The sequence below is a fragment of the Anolis sagrei genome, chromosome 5, assembly GCF_037176765.1.
Source record: "Anolis sagrei isolate rAnoSag1 chromosome 5, rAnoSag1.mat, whole genome shotgun sequence".
Classification (NCBI taxonomy): Eukaryota; Metazoa; Chordata; class Lepidosauria; order Squamata; family Dactyloidae; genus Anolis; species Anolis sagrei.
Genome location: NC_090025.1, coordinates 112,915,290 through 112,941,275, shown reverse-complemented (window position 1 = coordinate 112,941,275; position 25,986 = coordinate 112,915,290). Strand labels below are relative to the sequence as shown.

Below are 25,986 nucleotides of genomic sequence, written 5' to 3'. Positions count from 1 at the left end.
AGGTTTTCTACAATGTATTTACTTTATGGCTCCTAGCAAGAAGACAAAAATTACAGAAACAACAGTGCTAAAAGAAATAAATCTATCCCCTGCTATTCTACTGTATTTTTGTTTAGAGATATATATACACGTGTCTGTGTGTGTTGTTATAAATCTGGCGCTACTAATCATGTAATAGATCCCTTATACGCAGATTTCACATTCATTGTCTATGTACCTGGCTTTTGAGTCCTCTAATGACAAACTCTGAGTAACAGTTGAATGGCAGACCAAAAGCAGCAAAGGAAATCAAGATTTGTAGCAGTATTGAACTGCAGTAAAAAGACTCATATGGCAAAGTGCTCAGCCCTGCTCTACTACCTACTCTGGCACAGTACTTAAGAGTCAAGACCCCATAAAGGCACCGGAGACAGCTTATGGCTCTTCACGTGAAGCTAATAGTTTAGACTTATGGCCTGTTTGACAAAACAATGAGCCACCACCAATCAGTTCTCTTCACTGTGCCCAAGAAGCTGTCCAATGTTTCCCCTCTCGGCTTCTTTGCTCTTTCTTTACATTTCCCCCTTTAGACGCTTGTCCTCAAAATCTCAGCTTCTTCTGCTAAAAGGCTGTGGTTGTCAAGTCTGTTTGCTTAGGTTTAGTTATCTGTGGTGCATTTGGAAGATTGTTTTCTTCATCGGCCAGTGAAATTGGGTTCACATAAGATTCCAGAGCTTTTGCTGGCTTTTCTTTTGCCATGTCTTCCCCTTTGTCCCTTCTACAGCATTTGCAACAGCAGCAGCAGTATCTCCCACAGGTGGAGCTGACAGAAGTCACCACGTTGTCCCAGGGCTGCAGAGAATGCATCCATTTGGGGAGGAACCCCCAGTTTTGGAGTCTATGAGGCAGCGACTGGGGCTTCTTCCTTTGCAGAACATTGATGATGACCACACAAACCAAGACAGTCAAAATGGGAACAGCAACGCCCACAAGGTACTGCCAACCAGCCATCGACAGGCCAAAGACAGCCAGTGGGATCAAGAAGAAGCAGAAGAGAAGGTAAAAAATGGCAAACCACCTGTACTTGGCCGTTACGTTCCCTAGACCCTTGGACATCCGAATTGGGATGCGCATGAATGGGATTGGATACCACAGCAGAATCCCAGAAATATTGAAAAAGAAGTGGCAGAGAGCGATCTGAAAGCAAAAAAGGGAAAAAAATCAGATCAACTGTCAAGCAATGTGTGCCTTTTGTACAACTGCATATTATTTTAGACTTGACTCATGCTTTCAGTTGATCTTTCCTTCAATGGATCCACTGTTATATTGTCCATCTATTATGAAACTCCAACCACCTGAGAATTCAACAGTTGTTTCTTATTACAGTTAACAGGAGCTGAGCAAGAGCAAATCTTCAGCTCAGTTCATTTTTCTTTCAAACCAAACTCACAACAATACACAAACCGAATCCGAATGGCATATCAGATAACATGGACATTTTCAGTAAAAAGTAGTGAATACACACACATCCCGTATATACTCGAGTAGAAGCTGACCCAAATATAAGCCGAAGCACCTAATTTTCCCACAAAAACCGGGAAAACGTATTGACTCCAGTATAAGCCGAGGGTGGGAAATGAGGCAGCTAGTGGTAAATTTCAAAACAAAAATAGATACTAATGAAATTACATTAATTGAGGTATCAGTACATTTACATAAAACTGTAATTTAAAATAAGACTCTCTAACTCTGATTAAACCATTATTCTAACCTTCTTCAATGTAAATGTGCTAACGTATCCTTCCAAAAATAATAGAGTAATATAATGTAAATGTAATAATAAATAGTTAAAAATAATAAATGTAATAAAAATAATAATAGAGTAAATGATGTAAATGTAATAATAATAATAATAATAATAATAATAATAATAATAATAATAATAGAGTAAAATAATAAAATAACTTTGACTTATAACTTTGACTCGAGGGGGGCTTTTTCAGCCCTAAAAAAAGGGCTGAAAAACTCAGCTTATACTCGAGTATATGCGGTTTTATCTACTTTAGCTATCTGAACCCTTCAATGCAATCAATTTGCTGTTTATTTCTCATCACACTGAGAGACAACCATGCTGAATAAAAACCATGGATTAAAGTGCCCTTCTTGTTTTCAGCATTTCTCTACTGAATGTGTAGTCCTGGATACAAAGGAAATCCATATTGAGTATGAACTTTCTCATTAATACTTTCGATTTACAAATAACAACAAAATAAAATCCAAAATGCTAACCTGCAAGGAATACTTGAGTCTACTTCCTGGACTAGCCAGGGCTGCAAGAATAGCCGTTGTGGTTGTACCAATGTTGGACCCAAGGGTTAAGGGGTATGCTCGTTCAATACTTATAACACCAATGCCTGAAAGGGGGAAAAGGAGGATGAATTACAGTGCTTAAAGTGCTTCTTATACATTATCTTGCACTAATACCACAAAACGAAGCAGCCCTGAAATTATAAAGCTAAGAGAGCTAATAAAGCTCATAGCTATAATTCATCAGCCCTGTAATGTTACAGAATATTCTACTGTATTATTATAAAGTACAGGCTATAACAGCCTTTAGCTACAAACTCTGATTATACATGCATATGCTATAAAGTAAATGGACAGCAGATCCTAATGGGTGGAACATAGACTAACTTTGTCAACTGCTGAGGCTCCAGGCAGTGGCTTCATTTGGATTGGTGTTGCCCAGTGTGATAACGGATTGTTTCCTCTCTTATCCAATATCAGACAATACCACAATATTGTAGCTAGAATATCAGATAAATTGGCAAAATCAATGACTATGCCATTGAATATAATGGGACTTCAGCATCCATAGATTTTAGTATCCATGGGGAAGGGGATCCTAGACTCAGATCCTAGCGGATTCTGAGACATTTTTGGTGTCACCGTCTCTGATGGTGTCAAGCGGTGTGATCTGAACCCCCAGCACCCTCTAGTGATATCTCTTGCCCAAATAGAGCTTTCTTACACATGTTTTTTAAAACATAAAATTAGTCAAGAACTGAAATTTCCCCTCTACCATTGAAAACCAACCAGCAACTGAAAGGCAGATCAATCTAGCCCCCCCCCCCCCCAACCTCATCCCGCAATCTCTAATTCAAAATACTTCTGTAGAAGACATACCAACAAGTGGAGTAATTGCGGAGGTAAACACAGAACTACTTTGAACAATGAAGGTCATGCCAGCACCCACTAGCATAGCCAGGTATCCTGTCAACCAAGAAAATGGAAAAGGGAAATCTGGTTGGGGGAAGAGAGAAGCATGAGATGCATTAGAGGTTCACAAAACATTTTAGTCTAAATAATGCATAGGGGTTTTCTTGTGTTGTTGAACATTTGCACAGTAAACAATAGTTAGAAAATTGGCAACACAAATCGTCAAACAACTGGGCACAGAATATGGGATAAGTCAATCTAATTTCAGAAAATGTGGGTACAGAGTTGCAGTGATCATTTTGTTTATCTATTCTTTACAATGAGATACTCTGCTTCCCCAGTGAGAAGGAAGAGGCAGATGTGGGATTGAGGAAAGAAATGGAAAGATATTTTGAGCAGAGAGGTCAGATTTTGCTACATGTTTTGAGGTCAGGGAATGGAAGGATAGGGCTGGACATGTATGTGAAAATTATTTGGGATGGAGCCACATGTCTTCACATTCTGAAGAGAGCTAAAATGGGTTTAACACTGGAAGCACCTGGCTCTGCTGTTGCACTTTTGGAGAGTAGCCATGCAACCTTCTGCTATTGCTCTCCTCGACGCTTTTGTCCTTGGAGTACACCTCCCCCTTGTACGAAGGCTTGTTTACTACTCTATTTCCCTATGAGTTCTCCCTTGCAAATAATCTGCTCCTTTTATCTCACCATGAGTTTTTAATCATTTTACTGTACATGCAGCCCACTAACTGTTATTGTGATTGTTCATTGCATTATGTTCTGTGTTCATTGCTTATTGTGTTCATCATGTTTTTGTATTTTACTGTGTTGTTGCTTGTGTTTCAGTTTTTATTTTATTGTATTTTACTGTATTGTAATTTTCTGTTTGGGCTTGGCTTCATATAAAACGCCTCGAGTCCCCATTGGGGGTGATAGTGGCGGGGTATAAATAAAGATTATTATTATTATTATTATCATCATCATCATCATCATCATCATCATCATCATTATTCCACACAGCTGAATAAAATCCCACATTTTCTGCTTTGAACTGGAATATATGGCAGTGTGGACTCAGATAACCCAGTTGAAAGTAGATATTGTGGGATTTTCTGCCTTGATATTCTGGGTTATATGACTGCGTGGAAGGGCCTAGGATTCAATAGGTGGGTTCTTCCCATCCAAATGTCTAGAAGTTAAGTTACTGATTCCATGGAAGGGTTGTCCTAACTATCTCCACTCGTGTCCCCATTCTCATGTGAAAAAGAACAACAGAAAACAACTTGTGTGCAATTCAGTAAGTGAATAGAGGGAAACAAATTTTAGGGCTCTGGCGCCATGTTTCTTTTCACTAATATACAACTTCAGTACAAAAAACACCTCAAAGGATGCCTCTTTTATCATATCCCATTGAAACACATTTCACTGGAGTTTTCACTGGAAAAGTACATTCTTGACTGTGCTCAATATATGTAAATATTCTATTTGTTATGTTTTAGAAAACATAAGAAATCCTTACCCGTATTTAGTGTTTTCTTGATAACACTTGCTACTTGTCCTTTAAGTACAGAATTCAGTAACTTGACTATTAGGATCAAGCAAGTGCACAGAACAAGCAAGGAAAAAGCAAGCAAGATGAGACCAATAGCAAGATCTGGGAGATCTGATCCTGCAAAAATGTGCTGACCTATAAAATAAGAAGAAATTAATACATTAGCTATTGAAGAAACTTTAATTGTTCTGAGGACTATTCAATCACACTCACATTAAGATAAATGCATCCTTCTTTCTCCATTTCCCTTGGCAGATTCTTGGAATTATAGCCCCAAATTATAGTTTCAGAACTATAACTTGGGAAACACATAATATACACTTTGAATTGTGCTAGATATACTGTGAAAGCTTTCAAAATCTTGATGTGCAGAATATTTTTTATTTATTTATTTCGTACATTTGTACCCCGTCCTTCTCACCCCAGGGGGGACTCAGGGCGGCGTCACAACAGGCACTCATTTTAGTGGTAATACAAACATAAAATACAATTAAAACAATTTATTTAAAAATACATTATATTAATAAACATATTTGTTTAAAATCACGCCAGTTTAAAATCAGTGTCTGGGTCAGTCCATTGTCCTTTATATCACATTAAATAATCCCAGTTGCTGCTTCTATTGCTCAAATGCTTGGTCCCATAACCAGATTTTAAGTTTTTTTTCTAAAAGACAGGGGGAGGGAGCTACTCTGATATCGCCGGGAAGGGAGTTCCACAGACTGAAATCCCTTATGATGCTAATTTATTGGTCATTTATGACCTACTGTAGTTCTTCTCCAACGTAACACAATACTCAGCTGGGCTCTCTTCTATGAGATTACAGATAGACTAGAGAAGCCAGAATGGCAAACAAAAGGTCATGTTGCATCCACACAGCATTCTGGGAATTTCATGGACAACTGTGCAGTCCAGGGAAATTTTTGCATAAGAAAGTCTCAGAGACTTCCTTGCCAAGATGATAGTATCTATAAATTTGCAAGTACAACTGCAGAGCCTCAACAAAATTCCATCCTTTGAAATTTATACTGGAATAGGCAAGCTATTAGAGCGTGCCTCAGATGTAGCACAATTCTTCCACTGCTGGGAAATCCCTGAGCAAAGATTATGGCAAGACACCAGCTCCATTTTTGGAGAAGCACACCCAGCTCCAGGAAGTCACCCCTGCAGCATTGTCATCTTATCCATAGCTAGGCGCCATTGCTCAAGTGTTTGGCACATGGTTAGCATTCTTACATTTCACAGGTGTGGGAAATGGTGGCAGCCTTAGACTGAAAAATCCCATAGTCTATCTGAGGCCCCTTTCACACAGCTGAATAAAATCCCACATTATCTGCTTTGAACTGGGTTATATGGCAGTGTGGACTCAGATATTCCAGTCCAAAGAAGATATTGTGGGTTATTCTGCCATGATATTCTGGATTATATGGCTGTGTGGAAGGGCCCTGAGACAGTTTTTATAGTCAAATTCAACTGCTTTTTCCAACTGCACTCATTGATGAATAAGTGGGATTTACATCCTTGATAGATTCTGTTAGCATTTGATTCAGTGGGTCTACAGCAGGCATGGGCAAGCTTCAGTTCTCCAGGTGTTTTGGACTTCAACTCCCACGACTCCCACAACAACCAGCAGGCTGTTAAGAATGGTGAGAGTTGAAGTCCAAAACACCTGAAGGGCTGAAGTTTGCCCATGCCTAGTCGACAGCAATTAGTACTAGCAACTGCACATGAGGGAAGTGTGACAGTATAACCTATATTTCACCCAGGATTTAGACAATAATATGAATTTATTGAAGCATGCAACTTTACATTTGGATTACTATGTATATGTAGGATTGCCTGTAAAATAATTTAGAAACTTTGCCATATGCACAATTCTTTACTCAGGCTGGTTATGGAGAGGATATAACTACCTTCTTGAAATATCTCCACAAGCTACCAATTCATCTCTGGACAGAATTCAAGGTACTAGTTATGACTGTGAAAGCCTTATACAAATACACAAAATCACATTATTTGTGGTTTTCTCTCATGAGTAAACCCCAGACTTGGAACATAATGATTACAAAATCCTCACAGAACTGAAACTGAAAGTTGTCCTTACATTTTTTAATATACTCTGAATCGGATACATTTTTAGTTGTCCATGTCAAGTTTCCATCTGCCCAGCAAAGGTCTGGAGATGTGCAATTTGCAGGCGATGAGACAGTAGAATTCACTGCAGTCTAGGCATTGACAAAGCAAACCAAGATAATCAATAACCTGTTCATTTATGACCTACTGTAGTTCTTCTCCAACGTAAAAGCCCTAGAACAAAGAATTCATCACAATAATGAAACTGATTGGACTGTCAACATTTGAGGCCTCTTTATGTTTCCCTCCTATTTCTATTATTTTAAACAATGTTCTGTTGCTGAAGCTAATCCTCCCCTTCCTCCAAGTGAATAAATTACATGAACCCAACTGAACACTCTAAATGATGTAAGTAGCAATGTGGTAATTTAGCATTATGGTAATACAAACAAGAGCTATGACAAAGTGGTGGACGTTCATAAGTAATACCAATTGAATTGAGGCCTTCTTCCCTTAATCACATCTACTAAAGGTCTCCAAGATATTTTTTTCAAGTCCTCTATATCAGATGTTCCCTCAGAACAGAGGGTTTTGAGGATGAGGAAATGTTTTCATATTCTGGAAGAAACAGTGGGGTTCTGCAGAGATACATCATTTGTACTTGGATAAAGAAACCCTATCACAGACTAGATTTTATTATTCTATGTTTAGTGCAAACAATGAAAACAATAAAAGGCTTTTGCTGGCAATTATTATGTATAGATGTAATCTTCAGGATGATATTCTAAATGCAACATTTACAATTTTCAACAGAAAAAAAACGCAACAATCCCTTCTCCTTTGGTTATTAGTTGTCAAAAAGAAACATAAAAGTGACTATGTGTTGTTGAAGGCTTTCATGGCTGGAATCACTTGCTTGCTGTAAGTTGCTATGAGTTTCACCCACATAGATGTGGGTGAAATGTCAGGAGATAATGTTTCTGGAACATGGTCATACAGTCCATAAAACTCACAGCAACCCATAAAAGTGACTGTTAAATGAAATTACAATTTTAACTGTTCTCACCATGCTAGTTTTGGTTTCGCACCAAATTTTCACGAGACTCTTATTTTTTGCTGCTTCATCTCCTGTAGCAATTCCATTTATCACAGATTTATCAAGCTATTAAAACAGACAAAAAAGAGAATTTGTATTATTTACTCAATAAGAATCCATCATTAAATTAATCCGTATAATCTGTGCTACTTTGCATCCCTGAAAAAACATCAAAAGGTGCCTCAAAATACGAATACAAAATTGAAATGTAAAATTGAGAGACTGGCAAAATTCAATACGAAAATCCTATCGAATCCCTTTTTTTGGTGAACTATCAATTACAGCTCTTTATTACAGTTTCTCCTATCTCTATGACATCTTGCCCTCTCACTCTGTAGTGCTTTCCCTATTTCAAGGTCATATTTACCCTATCTACCTTCGACCAGAGTTAAGTCTCAGTGCTGTATCTTTTCTCCCTCATAGGATTTTCTGAGCTGGGATTGGCTGGTACCAACTAGGCTTGCCTAGTTTCTCTTCACTGCAATTTACAACAAATTGACTGTTTTAAGGGGAGAAAGACAACTGTGTTTTTTGCTTGGTTTGCCTTTGTTGCATATTTTTAGCAACACAGATTGGTTCAACTTGCCCAGGAAAAATTCTTCCCCAAATCTTCCTGGAGATGAATGGGATTGAATCTAAGACCTTTAACGAAGTTCCTAAAGAACATAAATTATGAACGAGTCAGCAATGGAATCAATTATCTAGGACTGGTGGGCTCTTTTTTGAAGACAGTTTTCAGGAAGAGGCTGACAGGCAACTGTTGGGCATGTTGTAACTCTGAATCTTCTGCACTAAGATTGAGGTGGACTAATGACCTAGAAGCCCTCTTTCGCTCTCTGTCTTTAATACATTTTAAAACTGTATTTTTTGCTGAAATTATAATTATAATGCCAGATACATGGAATCTAAACCAATCTGCAATTGGTTAACAGATGTACAGCTTTGTAGGTTTACACATTTAGGTTTAAATCCAACTGTTAGTTCTAATTAGAACAGATCCATCAAATGTACAATCTACATTTATAGATTGTATTCATATTAATTCAGTGGTTTATTCCCATTGCCACTAATAATTGAGTGGTAGCTTGTATTTTCCATTGTCAGAATAAAATACTCCAGGCTTTAGTCCAGTAGTTCTCAACCTGTGGGTCCCCCAGGTGTTTTGGCCTACAACTCCCAGAAATCCCAGCCAGTTTACCAGAACCACTGCTTTAGTCCAACCTTTATAGCCTACCTGGATGATAAGTTTGGTAAAAGGATCAGTGATGACTTTGAGTAGGTCAGGAGCATTTTCTCCACTTTTAAGATGAAATGAATCTACAATGACGTTTGTAAGGTGATAAAGATAGCCTGAGGCAACTTCAATGGGCAACAACACGAACACTGAAAGCCAGTTGAAGAAATCATGGACTGTCGCTCCAGCAAAGGCCCTGCAGAAAAAGCAAAGCAGAGCAGATGAGTAAATTCACAATCAAAGTGGAGAAAATACAGAAATGGGATACATCAAAATGGTTTCAGGAGGAAGGATCCATGCCTTGATGCATTTCACATTGGCAAACTCTTTCTCAGGGTATATTACAGTCCATTACAGAAAGGCAGTTTCCCCCACTATTCAGATTTCTTATTGCCTCAAGTGGTGAAAGGTTCTGAGGCAACACTACTCATTATTCTTGGCTCTCCACTGAGGAAAGAGTGCTCTCTAGGGATTTTGTAATACCTGCTGCAACATCTGTATATGTATACAAACAGAACATAAACAGAGGCAAACAAAAGACATTCCTGATGAAGAGATTCTGAAATAAGCTCCTCATCTTGAGGCATTTCCAGCTAGTTTGCAGCTTGCTCTGTGTTCTTCTGTTCCATCCAAACAACAACAGGAAAGATTGCCCAGGTAGGCAGAAAGTCAATCACTCACAGACTTTCCTGCCATCATAAGATATTGGCTGTTTTGTTTTCAAGTCAGTTACGACTTATGATGAGCCTATCTCAAGGTTTTCAGGCAATTTTTTTTTTTGAAAAATGTTGTTGAGATCCCTAGGGGGAATCTGGGGCACCTCCAAACAAGGTGGAAATGTTTTCCACACACCCCTAGAGTTCATTTTAGAACATTTTGGGATGAAATATTTTTTCTTTTGTTATCTAGTCATGGTTTTGTATATCTTTGGCTGCTGTGTGCTTTTCACAATAGTATATACCTAAACAACACAGAACTAAAGTCAATCAATCTGGATCCATTTAAATTTCATTCTTTTGTATACAGTCATGTTTTTGTGTATCCTTGGCTGCTGTGTGCCTTTCACAATAGTACGCTTATAGCTACAGCAAAGGTAAAACGGCATTAAGAAGCAAAATGTATGACAGCTGTCAAGCAATTACACTATGTAGCACAGTTTTTGTTCCTGGGATGTAAATGTCATTTCCTAATTGGTTCTATAATAAAAATAGAAAATGTTTATTACACTGCAAAACCTTTGTTTTTGCGGTACATCCTGCGGCACATTTTGCTATAGTTTTTCCATGAATATCTCAGAGTCTCAAATAATTCAACATAGTTTGCAGCAGCCGTAAAGCAAAGTTTCTGAAGTATAACAACAACAATTAAACGGGAAATAACACTTTCAAACTAGGAACAGATTTTTTTTTCCAAATCTTGTTACATAGTGTTTTTCATTATGATTAAGCCCAACATTCTTCAGCTTTCTGCTAATCAAAATGAGAAGAGCTGGGATTTCACTTTTTAATCTCACCATTATTTTATTCTCATTTCATATGTGACAGATATTATATTATTGAAGGAAGTAAAAAATCATGGTTTAAGACCTATGGAATCTCAACTGGAAAAACACCAATGTACAAATAAATCTATATATGCTATCTATAACAAAATTCATTTATAACTGAAGGTTTTGGCATTGGACCTCATAAAATGCAAGGGCTTCTAAAAGGCTTGTTACTATCCAATCTTATATCAATTGTCATGTTTTTCTTCCTTGGTCTATTGTCCTGTTCTTCTAATTTATATTTAACACTGGCTCTCCTTTTTCATTTTTGCAGTTCATCCTGTGAAAGTACATCTGTTTTGCAAAATTGTGGCTTAAAATTAAAGCAGTTGTACCTTCTAAATTCATTCCTATCTCCAGCTTGCATGAGTGCTACAATGGTGTTTGTGACCGATGTACCAATATTGGCTCCCATTATGATCGGAATACCATGCCGAACGCTCAATACTGCAAAATAAGAAAGTAAGAGGGATTGAAAAATTGAAAGAACTGGAAGTGTTGGCACTTACATTACAATGAACCAATCAGAATCTGGTATCATGCCATTTAGGATCTGGACTCAGAACAGAAAGCTTAACTAGTTTAGTCTACAAAAAAGAATTAATCAGTATGATTTGTTAGCTTCCCATTGCAATATAGAGTCTTTCTTTGTTTCACTATTCTTCTGCTACTTCTCATACATTCAGCAGAAGCAGTTTGTGAGAAAAGACAACACAACACTTTGTGAAAAGAAGCATGATCAGGATATGCCTCAAAGATGATTTAAACCACAGTAATTTGTCCTAATTGTGAAAGTGTCGTGTCTATATTGAAAGTTTTCTATGTCAGTATGCAAACGCATCTTCCGTTCACATCTACTAACTTGAGATACATATATATTTCCTACAACTTTCACGGTTGATTTCAACCTGGCCAGCATTCTTCTAAAAACTGTCATTTTTATGCCTTTTTAAAAAATCTACATTTTAATGTAATACAAAGAACATATAGACCTTACTAATATTGTACACTTTTTATGCTTATAAGCAAACTTTGTAGTCAGATGTATTTCTATTAAGAGTTTCTTCCTAATTAGATGCACAGAAGGGCAAAATACAACCATGAAGGCCTTTCTATGTCAATGCAACACAATGATAAGAAAAGCCACGCCGGGCAGATTTCCTCATTTTATTCCCAATATTATATATTCCATATTATGAGACTCGTGTTCAGTGATACATCTATTATCTGTTTTTAACTCCTTCCTCATATTTGTGCATGCAACTTTGAATGTAATCTGTATAAAAACCCAAATCCTTTGCACATTTGCCAGTTAACTTACATGAAGAGGACACCATGCTGACGATGATAGATGACGAGGTGCTAGAGCTCTGCACCATGACTGTCACCAGAACACCAATCACTACGCCGGCAACAGGATTTGACAACACAGACCCGTCTTTGAAAATATCCCCTGCTGCTTTACCTGGGGGGGAAAAAGCCAATTATATATATATATATATATATATATATATATTCTTTATTTCTAGCCTGCCCTCTCTCCCTAGAGGGATTCAGGGCATCTTAACACTATGTGACATGATTTTTGTTCCTGGGTTATAAATGTCATTTCCTAATGGTTCTATCATAAAAACATTTTAGGTTCCATGGACATCCTGCAGCACATTTTGCTATAGTTTTCAATGAATATTTTGTAAAGTCTCAACAAATTCAACAGTTTGTGGCAGTTTGGAGAGATTCAACAGAATTTATTGTCTAAGGCTTTCAGGGCCGGAATCACTGGGTTTTGTAGGTTTTTTCGGGCTATATGGCCATGCTCTAGAGGCATTCTCTCCTGATGTTTTGCTTGCATCTATGGCAAGCATCCTCAGAGGTAGTGAGGACCTCACTACCTCTGAGGATTTTTGCCATAGATCCAGGCGAAATGTCAGGAGAGAATGCCTCTTCAAAACAATTATCAACATATCACAATTTACAGGGTAATTCTAAGAATCTGTGCATGTCAAAGATAATATAAATGTGTAATGTAGGCAACACCTTAAAGCATTTTCCCTCAATTATGTGATAAGTTGGCACATACTTTTTTCTAACTAAAACTGTTGGAACTTCACTCTGGAGTCTGCATGTAAAAGTTTACTTTTAACAAATGTATGGGTACAAATTACTCAGACTAGTCCATCCTGTCATTCTCCATGAGTCAGTGAGCTGGAAGTCACGCACAGAGAGATAATAAGCAGCCTCAAACATGAGCAGTTAATTCTGCTGACTCTATATCCACCCAATCTGCCCAATGCTCACGTGACATGTTTGGCCATGTGGTTCTGCCTATACTTAAGCAACTAAGGCTGATTCACAATCCCAGAAGCACCTTTACCCTTCAGTTTGCGCACTTTAACAAATTTTGACATATAGGTCTCAGCAAAAGGATAAATTAAAGTAAGGACAAAATGAAACAATGTATTCTTCTAAAATACAAACCATCAAGAGAAAAAGGATATAATATACTTAGAACGTAGATAGGTAAAACTGATATGGATCACAAACAGATTAATTCTGTCATCCTCAATAGGTACATCAGGAAACATGCAAGGACATAGTGGTGATTCATTGATAGAAGCACACTCCTTAATGAATGAGCAAATTAATTTATCCGGTAGTATGCCATGGCACATCATTTGGCAATTATTGGTCTTCCTACAGCATTTTGGAATCTCTATGGTTAATAAAGGTCTTCCAAAAGAAGATGAACTATTGCATTCACTTTTATTTGTAGGACACTGACTGCAATTTGTTAAGTGGCTGTTATGCACCCAGGAATCCAATAAATTGCTTCTCATCAGATGAGCAATTGGGCAGCTGGCATCCAGGAAGAAAACAGCCCCGAATGGAGCAGGATGTTGAATAGACTGGGTCTGGATTTGACAAGTCATTCTGTTCCCTCTGTGTCCTTTCTTATTTAGATGCATCCTTGGGGTCATGAAATGTCAAACTAAGTATTTTTAAGCCAGAATGAAGAAGGGGAGCCAGAAAGACACAGTTCCACCATGTCTCGTGGGTCATCAGTTGGGAGCCCCTCCATCCACGAACAATATGAAATATATAATACCCATATTGTGCTATGCTAATAATATAATATATTGTATGTACATATAATATTGATCATCATATTATAATACAATATACTAATATAATAATTACTGTATATATTATATATTACATGTAATATTACTAATAATATTGCAGTATAATGCTATAGTATAATATAGTAATATATAATACTAACATTGTGCTATGCTAATAAGCCACCCTGAGTCCCCTTCAGAGTGAGAAGGGCAGGATATAAATGTCATAAAGAAATAAATAAGCTGCTGTGGAATCTTTTTTACTAAAGGGCAGGGAATAAATGCTTTCAGTCAAATAAATCAAACAAGAATACAAATAAATGCTTGGAAATACAATCAGAATTAGGAATCGCCATGTAACTAAATTGGACCTAAATACCCTAAAGCCATCAGATTTGGTTTCATATTGGAGGCTAAGCAAGGCAAGCCCTAGTTAATTCTTGGATGTGTTACAGCCAATGAATGCCAGGTACTGTAGGCTATATTTCAGAGAAAGGAACTGGCAAATCCACCAGTGAATATCCCTTGTCAAAAAACCCCCATGAAATTAACCATAACTCAACAGGCAATCTGTAACTAAACTCACTTGGCTGCTACATTTATGCCACTATTTAATCTCCAGCCAAAGTAAGTCTTGCACCATCACCTATACTTGCAAATTAGAAGTTTTTTACATTTAAAATACCTGGAGATGAGGTAATAAAGCCAATCATTTTACAGCTCTTCACCTCTTGTTAATATTCCTTCATTACCAAGTTAAAGAATAACAGCATTGCCTTCTCTTTGAACAAAACAGTTGGGTTTAAAAAGTCTTTAGTTGCTTTAATGAGTAAACGGGTACAATACTTGCACAGATGGGGCAATAACTTTTCTAGTGAAGATGTATTATTCCAATGTGTATGTACCTTCAAGGCACCTGTTTAACGTATGGCAACCCCAAAGCTTTCATAGAGTTTTCTTTTTTACATAGGTACCTGAACTAGGGGACGGGTAGGAGCAGTGCTTCCTCAGACCAGCCCCAGATTCTTAGGAAATGTTTACATGCTCTGCCGTTGAACTGGGGCAGAAACGTTTGCTGGACAGTTATTCTTTCATGGTTTATGACTTGTTGCTGCAGAGCTCCAGAGAGCTCTTGCCATTTCTGCGTGCCATTGCTGACATCAGCAAAGGGGTTTGTGTGGCCTTGAGAAAGAAAGGGAGACTGCCATGGTATCAAAGAACAGTAAGTTCCTTCCTCTTTTCCTTGTGCCACAGGATACAGGAAAAAGGATATGGTGGTGCGAACCCATGTGGACAGTTATCTACACCAAACCAAAAAGTGCGGGGCTGCTCTGGAGTTTCAGGGAAGTTTCAGAGCATTCTCTAATTTCTGCTAATACAGGGTAAAATCAATATTACCCCACATTATGGGGCAGAATCCCTGGACAACAGGCAAGCCCCTAGACCAGGTATATTCGGAGGCCATTTCTCTATTTCCTTCCTCTGAAATACAACCTACAGTGCCTAGTATCCCTAGATAGTCTCCCATCCAAGTGCTCCCAAGACTCTTCCTGCTTAGTTTCCAAGATCACATCGGATGTGGTACCTTTTCCCCAAATCCTCAAAGAGGAGCAGTTAGTTATCTTAGTAAAGACTAAGGATTTCCCTTCCCCCAGGTCTCCTGAATGACAGTTGGGAATGAATCTTTTTCTTCTCTCTTCTGTCTTTCTACTCCCATTCTGATTGGTTTTTAAAATGGATACTTTTCTACTGCAAGCTTTTTGACTCTGCCTTCTGCCTTCTTACACGTTAGTATGGAGAATATGTGCTGTATGCTTTGAGATCTCTCTCTGCTTGCGTGTCAGGAGACAGGCCCGTAGCCAGGATTTCGTTTGGGGGGGGGGGGGGGGGGCTGAATTTTTTCAGGGGGGGTTCGGGCGGGGGGCTGAGTCTGAGTGAAAGAGGGTCTACCCTAGCAAACCTTTTGTATCATTACCCCAATACCCCCATGCATATGGGATATATTGAGTATGGTGATCAGATCATGATATGAATAAACAACAGTTTAAATAATGCACCAGTAAGGCCTTTTCGCGAACCACCATGAGAATTTCGGGGGGGGGGGGGCTGAAGCCCCTTAAGCCCCCCCCCCCCCCCCCCGGGCTACATGCCTGTCAGGAGAGATGTAGTAATTGGGTTTTCCCCCCTCTCTTGAAATCTTGGAAGGGATGCGTGGGTGTTAGATAACTATGGAGAAATCCAGTGCTTTATTATTGTAAATAAACCTTTTGTGATTTTTTAAAGATTGGACTCTGCATCTTTGCCTGTCGAAGCTCATAATTTTTATAGCCACAACCAACGGCACTTCACGCTCTGCTCACTAATGAGCTGACACTCAGCTTTTGTATTCTGTTTATGTTTTTGGATACTCTTGTTATATTTTAAGGTAGTTTTCCCTAACAGTAGTGTCATATCCTACATCATATCCTACATGCCCCTGGTGGCGCAGAGGATTAAACCACTGAGCTGCTAAACTTGCTGACCGAAAAGTTGATGGTTCGAATCTGAGAAGCGGGATGATCTCCTGCTGTTAGGCCCAGCTTCTGCCTACCTAGCAGTTCGAAAACATGCAAATGTGTTTAGATCAATAGGTGCCGCTTAGGCGGGAAGGGAACAGTGCTTCATGCCGACCAGATGACCTAGGAGGTGCTGTCTATGGACAACACTGGCTCTTCAGCTTAGAAATGGAGATGAGCACCACCCTCAAGAGTCGGACACAATTAGACTTAATGTTAAGGGGAAACTTTTACCTTTACTTTATCATATCCTACATAGAAGGGGGTTGGACTAGATGACCCATATAATCTCTTCCAACTCTATGATTCTATCAGTTTTGTATATGACAAACTAGAGACAAAGTAAGGGCTTCTAGCTACTAGTTATGATAGCTATATATTTACCATCAATATTACCTCTGTATATTACCAGTTTCAGGGGAACAAAACAGGAAGGTGCTGTTGCACTCATGTCCTGTTTGCAGGCTTCTCTTTGTATAATTAACCTTATGAAGATAAAAGTTCTCCTGGAGATGTGGTGTTTAAGTACTATTTACAAAATTAAATAAAGACATTTTACCAGGATGTTTAAAAAAAATGTGTCCTACCTCCTACTAACTGGAACGCTGAGCTGAGAACATCCAAGGAGCAAACAAAAAAGTACAGCAAGCCAAGCAAAAGTATAAACTTTCCAATGCTTTTAAAGACACAGAGTATTTTGCCTTTCCCATCCAGTTCTGAAAAACAGAAAACAGATGTTGATGTATGAAACAGTAACAGATCTATAGACTCATATTCAACAGTGTATATATACTAGCCGTCTTCTGCCACGTGTTGCTGTGGCCCAGTCTGTGTATATGTGTTTTGTGTGTGTATATATGTATGTATATATTTGAGTATATGCATGTTTGCGTATATATATGTAGTTTTGTGCATGCGTTGTAATGTATTATTTTATTTTTTGGCTTTTAAAGTTTTTTTTCTGCTGTGTTTTTCAGAGTTTTTGTAAGTGATGGTCACTTGTTAGCCTGATAGGTGCATTGCGTCCAAATGTGGTGTCAATTCGTCCAGTGATTTTTGAGTTATGTTTTTTGAGCATGAGATATAGATAGATAGATAGATAGATAGATAGATAGATAGATAGATAGATAGATATTTTCTGTTGGTGGAATTGAAACCATTGTGCATTTTATCAATGGATTCATAGAATCAATGTTGTAATTATGCAATTGTGTTAAAAATAAAAACATTAAGGAACAGCAGTAGTGTGGGAAGAAAGATTTACAAGTGTGTGCAGAAGTATGAGAATTGATGAATTACCACAATTGCACTAGTAAACAGAAATGTGATTCAGAACGTGCTTAATGTGACAAGTATAGGCTATCAGTGTATAGGCTGTATTGGAAATGCAGGTATGTGTGATAAAGTCCTACATCTCCTATTGACTCTGCTGGTGGAGGGAGCTTGGGAGAACTGAGAGCTTTACTGATCGTTCTCATTAATCTTAATCAGCATACCGAGGATGAATCATGCTAGGAAACCATACGTTACCCTCTCCCAATTAACTGATCATAGAAAATGGGAAACTAGAAATATTGTTCAATAGATTTAATTATGATAGAACCTTACCTGACCATTTGACTCCAGTATCCTGGAGCACTGGCATACTCCATGGGTCATCTTCTTCCTCCATTTCTCCTGTCAAGGCAATGGTGGAGTATGTAGGCAAAAATTCCAGCTGATTCCTTAAAGAAATTTCCTCACCTAATGGGACAAGTAAGCAAACCAATACCATTGTTATCATCAGTTTTTAAGTATATAACTGGCAATGTTCTGAAAATGTTTTTATCAAGTATATAAAAGAAGAAATTTTAAATCATCTTTGTTCTCACTTTCTGGATCCTTTACACCTTTCTCAGACATGACCTGGTTTTGTTTAGAAGAAGGTTCTTCGATATATTTATTCGTGTCCGTGTTCTCTAGTTCAGGCCACGGAGCCATGTCCTACAAGAGGGGAAGAAGAAGAAGGGAAGGTTTATCAGAGCATATCTTTCAAAAACTGTCCAAGGGTTCAATATATAAAATTAGGAGCCCCCGGTAGCACAATGGGTTAAACCCTTGTGCCGGCATGACTGCTGACCGAAAGGTCGGCGGTTCAAATCCGGGGAGCTGGGTGCGCTCTCATCTGTCAACTCCAGCTTCCCATACAGGGACATGAGAGAAGCCTTCCACAGGATGGTAAAAACATCCAGGCATCCTCTGGGCAACATCCTTACAGATGGCCAATTCTTTCACCCCAGAAGCAACTTGTAGTTTCTCAAGTCATTCCTGACACTCGGTAGGTAGGTAGGTAGGTAGGTAGGTACATTCTTAATATGAATCTTTATGGGAGAATGCATTCAGAAGGAGAAAATAAATTGATGATTTATAAGGAAAATACCACTCACTTACCAGAAGCATCTTTTATCTTTATTTTTTAAATAGTTTTCCCCTTGGATCAGAGATCAAAAAAAGAAAAAAAAGAAAAAGAAAAGAAAAGGTTCTTTCATTGGTTCAAATTAAGAAAAAGAAAATATGCTTCTGGCAAATGTGTGCTATTTTGCTTACTGTGTAAAGTTGTACATGTTTCAAAATCATACTACATTATGGACATTATTGCTCAAATATTTATTCAAATTGATCAACATTTTGAATAAAATGGGCTGGCTTTAGCATAGCAGGTTAAACAGCAGTTGTAGTCAATCTCGTCAGTCGAAAGTCTGCCGGTTCAAAGCTAGGTCAGGGTGAGCTCCTGGCCTTAGGCCCACTTTCACCCACCTAGTGGTTTGTAAGCAAAAATATGATTGGATAAATAGGTACTGCTCATAAAAAAGCGGGGGAGGTATTCTGAAGCACCCAGAAAGAATGCCAGCAATTCAATCCAAAGGAGGAAGTTAGAAACTAACTCCTTGACAGGGAGATGAAGCAACAGCACCCCCACCTCCATGGTTGGAATCGAGCACAACACCTTCCAAGATGCCGGAAAGATGGGGAAAGCCAATATATATACCTCTTATCTATGTATAATTGTCTATTTAGTTGTGTATAAAACGGCACTGAATGTTTGCTGCCTATGTATGTTCTGTGATGTGCCCTGAGTCCCCTTCAGGGTGAGAAGGGTGGAAAAAAATACTGTAAACAAACAAACAAACAAACAAACAAACATCTGCCTACTTTTGATCACACAAATACTAGCTCGTCTTTATCTTTTCTTCTTTATCCTTTCATTACTTTTGAAGCAAAATGATGCTGATATTGATGCTGCTTTTGTTTTCAATGTCTATACAACGTGAATAAATTATAGATTGTAAGACTTATCAAATACTGTAAGATTAGAGGAACATTTTGTGTACAGGGGTAACATTGATAATTGCCTGCTGTTTATTCAGCTGCCCACTCATGTATGTTGTTTCTAATAAGCTCTATTAGGAGTTTTTATTTTTCTTGGTACTTAATATTCCATTATTATATGAATAAGAACTGTTTTTGTAGGGAAATGATCTAACATCATCTTACTGTCCTATTGAATGTGTAAGTAACAAGATGTATTTGGTTGGCAACTCATAGAACCAGAATGTTAGATCAGCCAAGGCTTATTTTGACAGCTTTTATAACTGCTGGTTCAATTAATCATGTTGACAGTATTTGTGTGATCCATGTTTATTATTATTCCCAAGTACACTGATTTAAAAAGCAAATCAAAGGCAAGTTTAGTTTCCCTATTTAGAATGCTAGCCTGAAAGATTGTGATTCCTATCAGGCATATAACACTGGTCAACACTGGCCATATAAAGGAACTAATATTAGTGCCCTTAAAATTAAAAGTGCTCAGAATGTCTTCATAGTAAGGTCTATCCCGGGCATGTGGCCCCTTGGGCTCTTTCCTCTGGCCCTCGTCTGCCTCAGCCTTTCACTTAGCATGCAGATACAGTGGCCCACTGCATCCCCAGGATGAGAGGAGGACTGAGGCAGAGATACATGCCTGCCGATAGCTCTCCAGAGAGTTGCCAGCAGCAGCCTGTTTCCTCCTCCTCCTCTTCGAAGTCTAAGAACATGGTGGACCACTATGTCCCCAGTTGAGAGGAGAGCCAGGGGAGGACAGGCCACTGATGAGAGCTCTCAGTAGTGGCCTGTCTTTTCAGCCTTGCAAGTGAGAGGGCTGCTGGTTTCCCAGGCTAAGAGAAGGGCTTCCCTTCAGGTGCCAACCACCCTACACTCACTGCACCCCGACTGCGCCAACTGCCCTCAGCCTCCCCCACCTCACCAATGCCTGGCCTGCAATGCAGCCCCCTCACCCAAAAAAGTTTGTACATGCCTGGTCTATCCAAACTATAGCCCCCATATACCAATATCCAATTAATAGTACCATATCAGCTCCTAGAGCCAAACAATTAAGATCTTCTGCTTTTCCATGCCCCAGTAATATTCCCCACCAGTTTTCCTAATTTGAGGCAGTATTATGCTGCTCAACTGCTCAACTGTTATCTACATATGAGCAAAAATGGCTAAACCTACAAATCAGTATTTTCCTTTCTTATATGTTTCTGATGTTACCACATTATAACCACCAAATCTTACACATTTTAGAAGACTTGGATCTGGCAAGCTCCAAATCAGAAGAAAATAATGGCTTCTCCATTCATTTCTTTGAGATCCCAAGCATGAGGAATACTGGGGAATGATCCTTGTATAAGAGCTTGGTTCCTATTTCCAGTAACAAATTTTGCACATATTCACTCACTTTCTTTTCATTGTTCAGGGATGTATGCTCTGACTTGTAAATGAGAATACACATTAATTACTAAGCCAAAGTTAAGCACATTTCTTTCCCAATGGTCAATTGACTGGTTGCCCTGACACGACAAATAAATAAATAAATAAATAAATAAATTCCCAATGGTCTCAGTAGGATAAGGAACTATGCTTCGTAAGTCTTTTTCAATTATATTGATGGACTATGTGTAACTTTCTCCAAAAATACCTATTTGGAACACAAGGAATGGCCTTTCATAGCTTTAGGTGACTCACTGGCTCAATGACAGTGGCCGCGGTTAGCTTTCCCAAGGTTTTATTCTTGTATAAAAGATCCTATCTCTGCTCTGCTGGTGTAACACAAAGAAGCATATAAACTCCTCACTAGTACATTACTAGAAAGCATTGTTTGTAGCTATGCATCCATGACAGCCCCAATGAAAGGAGAAGCTGTACTTGAAGTAAGTACAGTAAAGTAACCTGATTCACAAAATTCAAAATTACAGGGAAGAAGGCAAAGTAAAATTGAAAGGAAACTGGAAATGGCTTGCCAGAACCTGAAATACATTCAACCTATTAATTCAGCAAGTTGCTAGAATGTTGCCTTTTAGGTATTAAAGGAGACAATCATGTACAAAAATTCATTGCTTACCAATTCTTTCAGAAATACCCCAAATCACAATCAGTTTATTAGTATCCTGACATATTATAGAATCTCTCTAGATATGTATATATGTGTGAATCAATACCTGGGCAGATATCTGGGGATGGAATTGGGATGAATAAGAGCCAACAAGCTGAAGCCTGTTCCAGGAAAACTAAAAGCACAATGGATATGGAAATCTGCTAATGTCAACAGAATCTTAGCTGTAATTCTGAATTGGGTAACATTTCTCTTAAAGCATAAAATACACAGTCTGAGAATGCTTAGATAGAAATACAAGCATGAGTTGCCAAGAGTTTCTGACTAATTATCTGTGTCTGTCTGTAGGTAAATATATTATTAGTGATTAGATCTAATAAAGTATGACTGTGCTTGACATATGGTTATCGTAAATTTGGGGGAGGAAAGAATTTAAAAAAATATTTAATAGAGAGCTGGTTAGTGTCGATAGTTGAGTAACTACAGTTCTATCTAAAGCAGTGGTTCTTAACCTGTGGGTCCCCAGATGTTTTGGCCTTCAACTCCTAGAAATCCTAACAACTGGTAAACTGGCTGGGATTTTTGAGAGTTGTAGGCCAAAACACCTGGGGACCCACAGGTTGAGAATCACTGATCTGAAGAAAGCTGATCAAGCTACATTGACATCCTATTCAGTTCTAGGATCAATAGAAAGCAATGGGTTTGGCCTTTATATCCCTAAATGGTTTGAAGCCCTGTCATCTAAGGGACTACCAAGTCTTGTATGCATATTAACGAAAGGGCTGTCTCACTGTGATCCTGAAGTTTTGGCTATAGGTGTCTGGGAAAATTCTCAAGACGCATTTATTGTGGTCTACATTACTTATAAAAATGCTATTTAAAACTGTATATTCATGTGTTCTATCCTTTTTTGGTGCATGACATTTCAAAGCCTGTCCTTAAGTAACCTGAGGAGGTTTTTTTTCAAGCCCACATAATAAGTGAATGACATGTCAATTTTCCATGCTTAGAAAAAACAGAGGAATATCCACTCATGCTAAATTAATGACTAACCTTACACTTACACTTGCTGACCAACATTTGTGAATTAGTAATCTTCAAACTGGAGTAATGTTAACACGATTTTCATTAGGATGTGCCTGAGAAGCATGCAACTGACCTGAAATTTGCTGCCACAAAGCATCTAGGACTTGCCAGGGCATATATATTAACCTAGTTCCAAATTATCTGATGCAAGGAACTATCAATTATTTTTATTACAGTGATTGGCACTATATTCATGGCCACTGGTTATTTTTGTTTGTTTGTTTCCTGGAAACACACTCAGGAACAGCAGCTAATGGCTCAGGGATCAGCATCAATCCAGGGATCGGCACCAGTCCAGGGATCATCACTACTGTAATTCTTCTTGATATCCTTGGTTATCTATTCATTTCTGGACTTAGTTTAAAATTTTAAATCCTATAATCTTGGGTCATAGATACTTTGAAGGTTGTTGCATCCCATATACTTGGATAAACTTCAAAACAATAACTTCCATGACAATTCCCAGATAATATGATGGCATTAAAATCTAAGTCTTCTGTGGTCAAGTCTAACTTTGGACGTCATCACATGGGCTTTCTTACCCATAGTAAGACGCTTCAAGCTCAGGTCGCCCCAGATGACACACAGCTACTTCCAGCAGGGCTCTGTCCATGAACTATGCTGGAAGCATCCTACAATGAAGCCCCAAGAACACAGGAGGATTCCCAAGTACTCATTCGATAGAACAGGAAAAGCATGGGGGGAAGCTGAGCAATGATGGGGAAGAGGGCAATGTGGGTGATGCAGGGCAATGGGTTCCCACGCTGCCCACCAGATTTGCCCCGCTGCCCACAGATGCCCCACTTTCTCCCAGATTCAGGACCTCACTGTGATGAGGTCCTTTATCCATAGTACCATTCCTCTCTGAGCGAAACAAAGGTGCTGTTCTAGCTCGGGTAAAGGACAAGATGGCACTCCCGTTCCATACAAAGAAACAGATCATATTGATATCTGTATCTTAAATGAACACTGGTGGATGTGGGTTTGCATCTTCTGTTATACCTGAGAGCAGTAGAGCAGCTTGGGAGAATAGATTAGTCCATATGGCACACACAGCTCTATTCTCCAAACTCTCACTACTCTATAACCTCTCTATTGCTGAGAAATGTTGCACTGGATCTAATAAGAGGTCCAATCCCATCTCTAATTGGAATCCCTGTCTAATGAGAAACAATTCCCAATTTATTTATTTTTTGCTCAAGCATGCAGCTTACATTGCCTCTGTGGGCAGAGATATTAAATCAACGATACTCAAAAGGGAGGCCATTTTATATGGAAGTACCACCTGTTTCGGAGGTTTATTATGTGGGCTTGGGGGAAAAAAAACTCTTTCAGCCACATCTTCTACATGGTACAATTAGTGATTTACCTCAAAATGCAAGCCTTGTGAAATGGCCTAACCATTTATTACCTGACTAAATGTGTTCCATGAAGTTTAAAGCGGTCTATGATCTATTTCCCTTGTCCATTTTATTCTTACAACAACATAAAATAGATTGTATGAGACCATGGTGGACAAAATGTGGTCCTCCGAAGGTTTATTGACCAATTCCCAGCATTCTTCATACTTAATTATGCTGATTTGGCTGCTGTATAACAAAAATAGGAGGGCAGCAGTTAACTCACTCCTGCAATAAGCTGAGATATAAGAACTATGTTTGTTCATTTACAGAATCATAATTAAGCAGGGATTTAAGCAAGGGACCCCAGATTTCAATGCCAGTCTGCTATCTAGTTGCTTAAAATAAAAACAACACAGTACTTGGGAAATTACAAGTGACAGAATATCCAAGATGCAAAGATATAACTTTGACTTAGGAAAATGCACGTGATCTGATACCTCCAAACTCACATTAAAAACAATGACTGCGGAAGTTAGAATGATTCAACAAATTGCTCCAGGGCTAGATAACTTTGTACTAAGTGACAGCATAATTCAGCGCCGTCAGTGTTGTAATAACAGATTAAAAGACTCAGATTGAAATAGAGAATTTCTCATCATTAATTAGCAGTTCACAGCATCTTCCCAGTGGCTCACTCATCCCAGCACTCTTAATGTCACTGGTGTGTTGTTAATATTTCACATGATGGGACAAGTAAAGCACTCATGTGAGCTTAAAATTGCTAAGACAAGTTTTTCTTGCTTTAGTTTGTGGCTGGGAGAGGTTGTAAAGCATTTAAATTTAGTCCTATAGTTCTGCTATGAGAGTTGGGAAACATAATACCCACATAATACCCAAAAGTTAAATATTCATCTTGAGTTCTCTAAGTATGTCACCAAATAAGATGTGATATTCAAAAGGTCACTTTCAGCCACAGCTAAGAGTCCAGTCAAAAACAGTGTGTTAGCTGCTTTTTCCACTTTTCCTATGTAACTAAACAAAGAGAATTCTGACTTTAAAAAATATGGTACCTTCAAAACTAGGTAAGGAATCCTGAACAAGAAAACACTTTGAGCAAGAAGGCACTCAAATGTAACAGGAAAAAACCATTATGAAAATCTCAGTGAAATTCTGCCTACTGATAACTTCAGGTAACAACGTTTGATTTTATCTCAGTACATCAAAACAAATTATATGCAGAAATTGCATTTCAATTTTGCTCAACAAAAGATGCAGTTAGAGATATTTTCTGGATCTATGTTTCCTAGTGATAAAGAGGAAGAAGGAGAAGAAGAAGAAATTTCAGAAAGGAAAGAATGTGAAAAAAAATTAAACCAAGCATATAAACAGCACGTTTTCCTTACTTTCAGTAATCAGAACTTGCCCTCAATTTTACTATGTTTGGTCCTTAGGTATAAAATAAGAATGTGTCCAAACATTTGTATACATATCATTTTGTATTCACAATACTCCAATTTGTGATCAAATCAGGGGTGAAATCAAAACAGGATTTTACCATACACTTTCCAGATTTCTCCTGGCTGTTATATGTCAGGTAAACTGCTGGGGAAGTACCTAGCAGGCAAATATTCATGAAAGCATAAAAAGCATACAAAGTTTGAGCAGAGCTTTCCTTTTACTCACCTATTCCTTCCCCTCCAGACAATGAAGACTTCAAAGAAGTATCCTGCTGGGAGCTACAATTTATAAAGAGAGCAGGTACTGGCCAAAGT

General features: G+C 38.4%; 1 protein-coding gene across 1 annotated transcript; it reads right to left on the bottom strand.

Annotated features, from left to right (window-relative positions):
• Positions 1-25,986, bottom strand: SLC34A2 (solute carrier family 34 member 2). Its single transcript, XM_060776146.2, has 13 exons — positions 25,898-25,986; positions 18,244-18,355; positions 17,981-18,115; positions 16,960-17,088; positions 12,017-12,160; positions 11,031-11,142; positions 9,150-9,345; positions 7,886-7,981; positions 6,851-6,971; positions 4,714-4,881; positions 3,166-3,282; positions 2,269-2,393; positions 1-1,176 (listed from the first exon to the last, which is right to left on the bottom strand). The coding sequence occupies exons 2-13, from the start codon at positions 18,350-18,352 to the stop codon at positions 601-603; spliced, it is 2,028 nt and encodes a 675-aa protein (XP_060632129.2). The 5' UTR covers positions 18,353-18,355; positions 25,898-25,986; the 3' UTR covers positions 1-600.

Coding starts and splice junctions, on each gene's coding strand:
- SLC34A2 (XM_060776146.2), bottom strand. CDS start 18,352: ATGGCTCCGTGGCCTGAACTAGAGAACACGGACACGAATAAATATATC. Junction 12,161..16,959: donor AGCGTTCCAGTTAGTAGGAG/GTAGGACACATT, acceptor TTTCCCCCCCAG/GTAAAGCAGCAGGGGATATT. Junction 11,143..12,016: donor CAGCATGGTGTCCTCTTCAT/GTAAGTTAACTG, acceptor CTTATTTTGCAG/TATTGAGCGTTCGGCATGGT.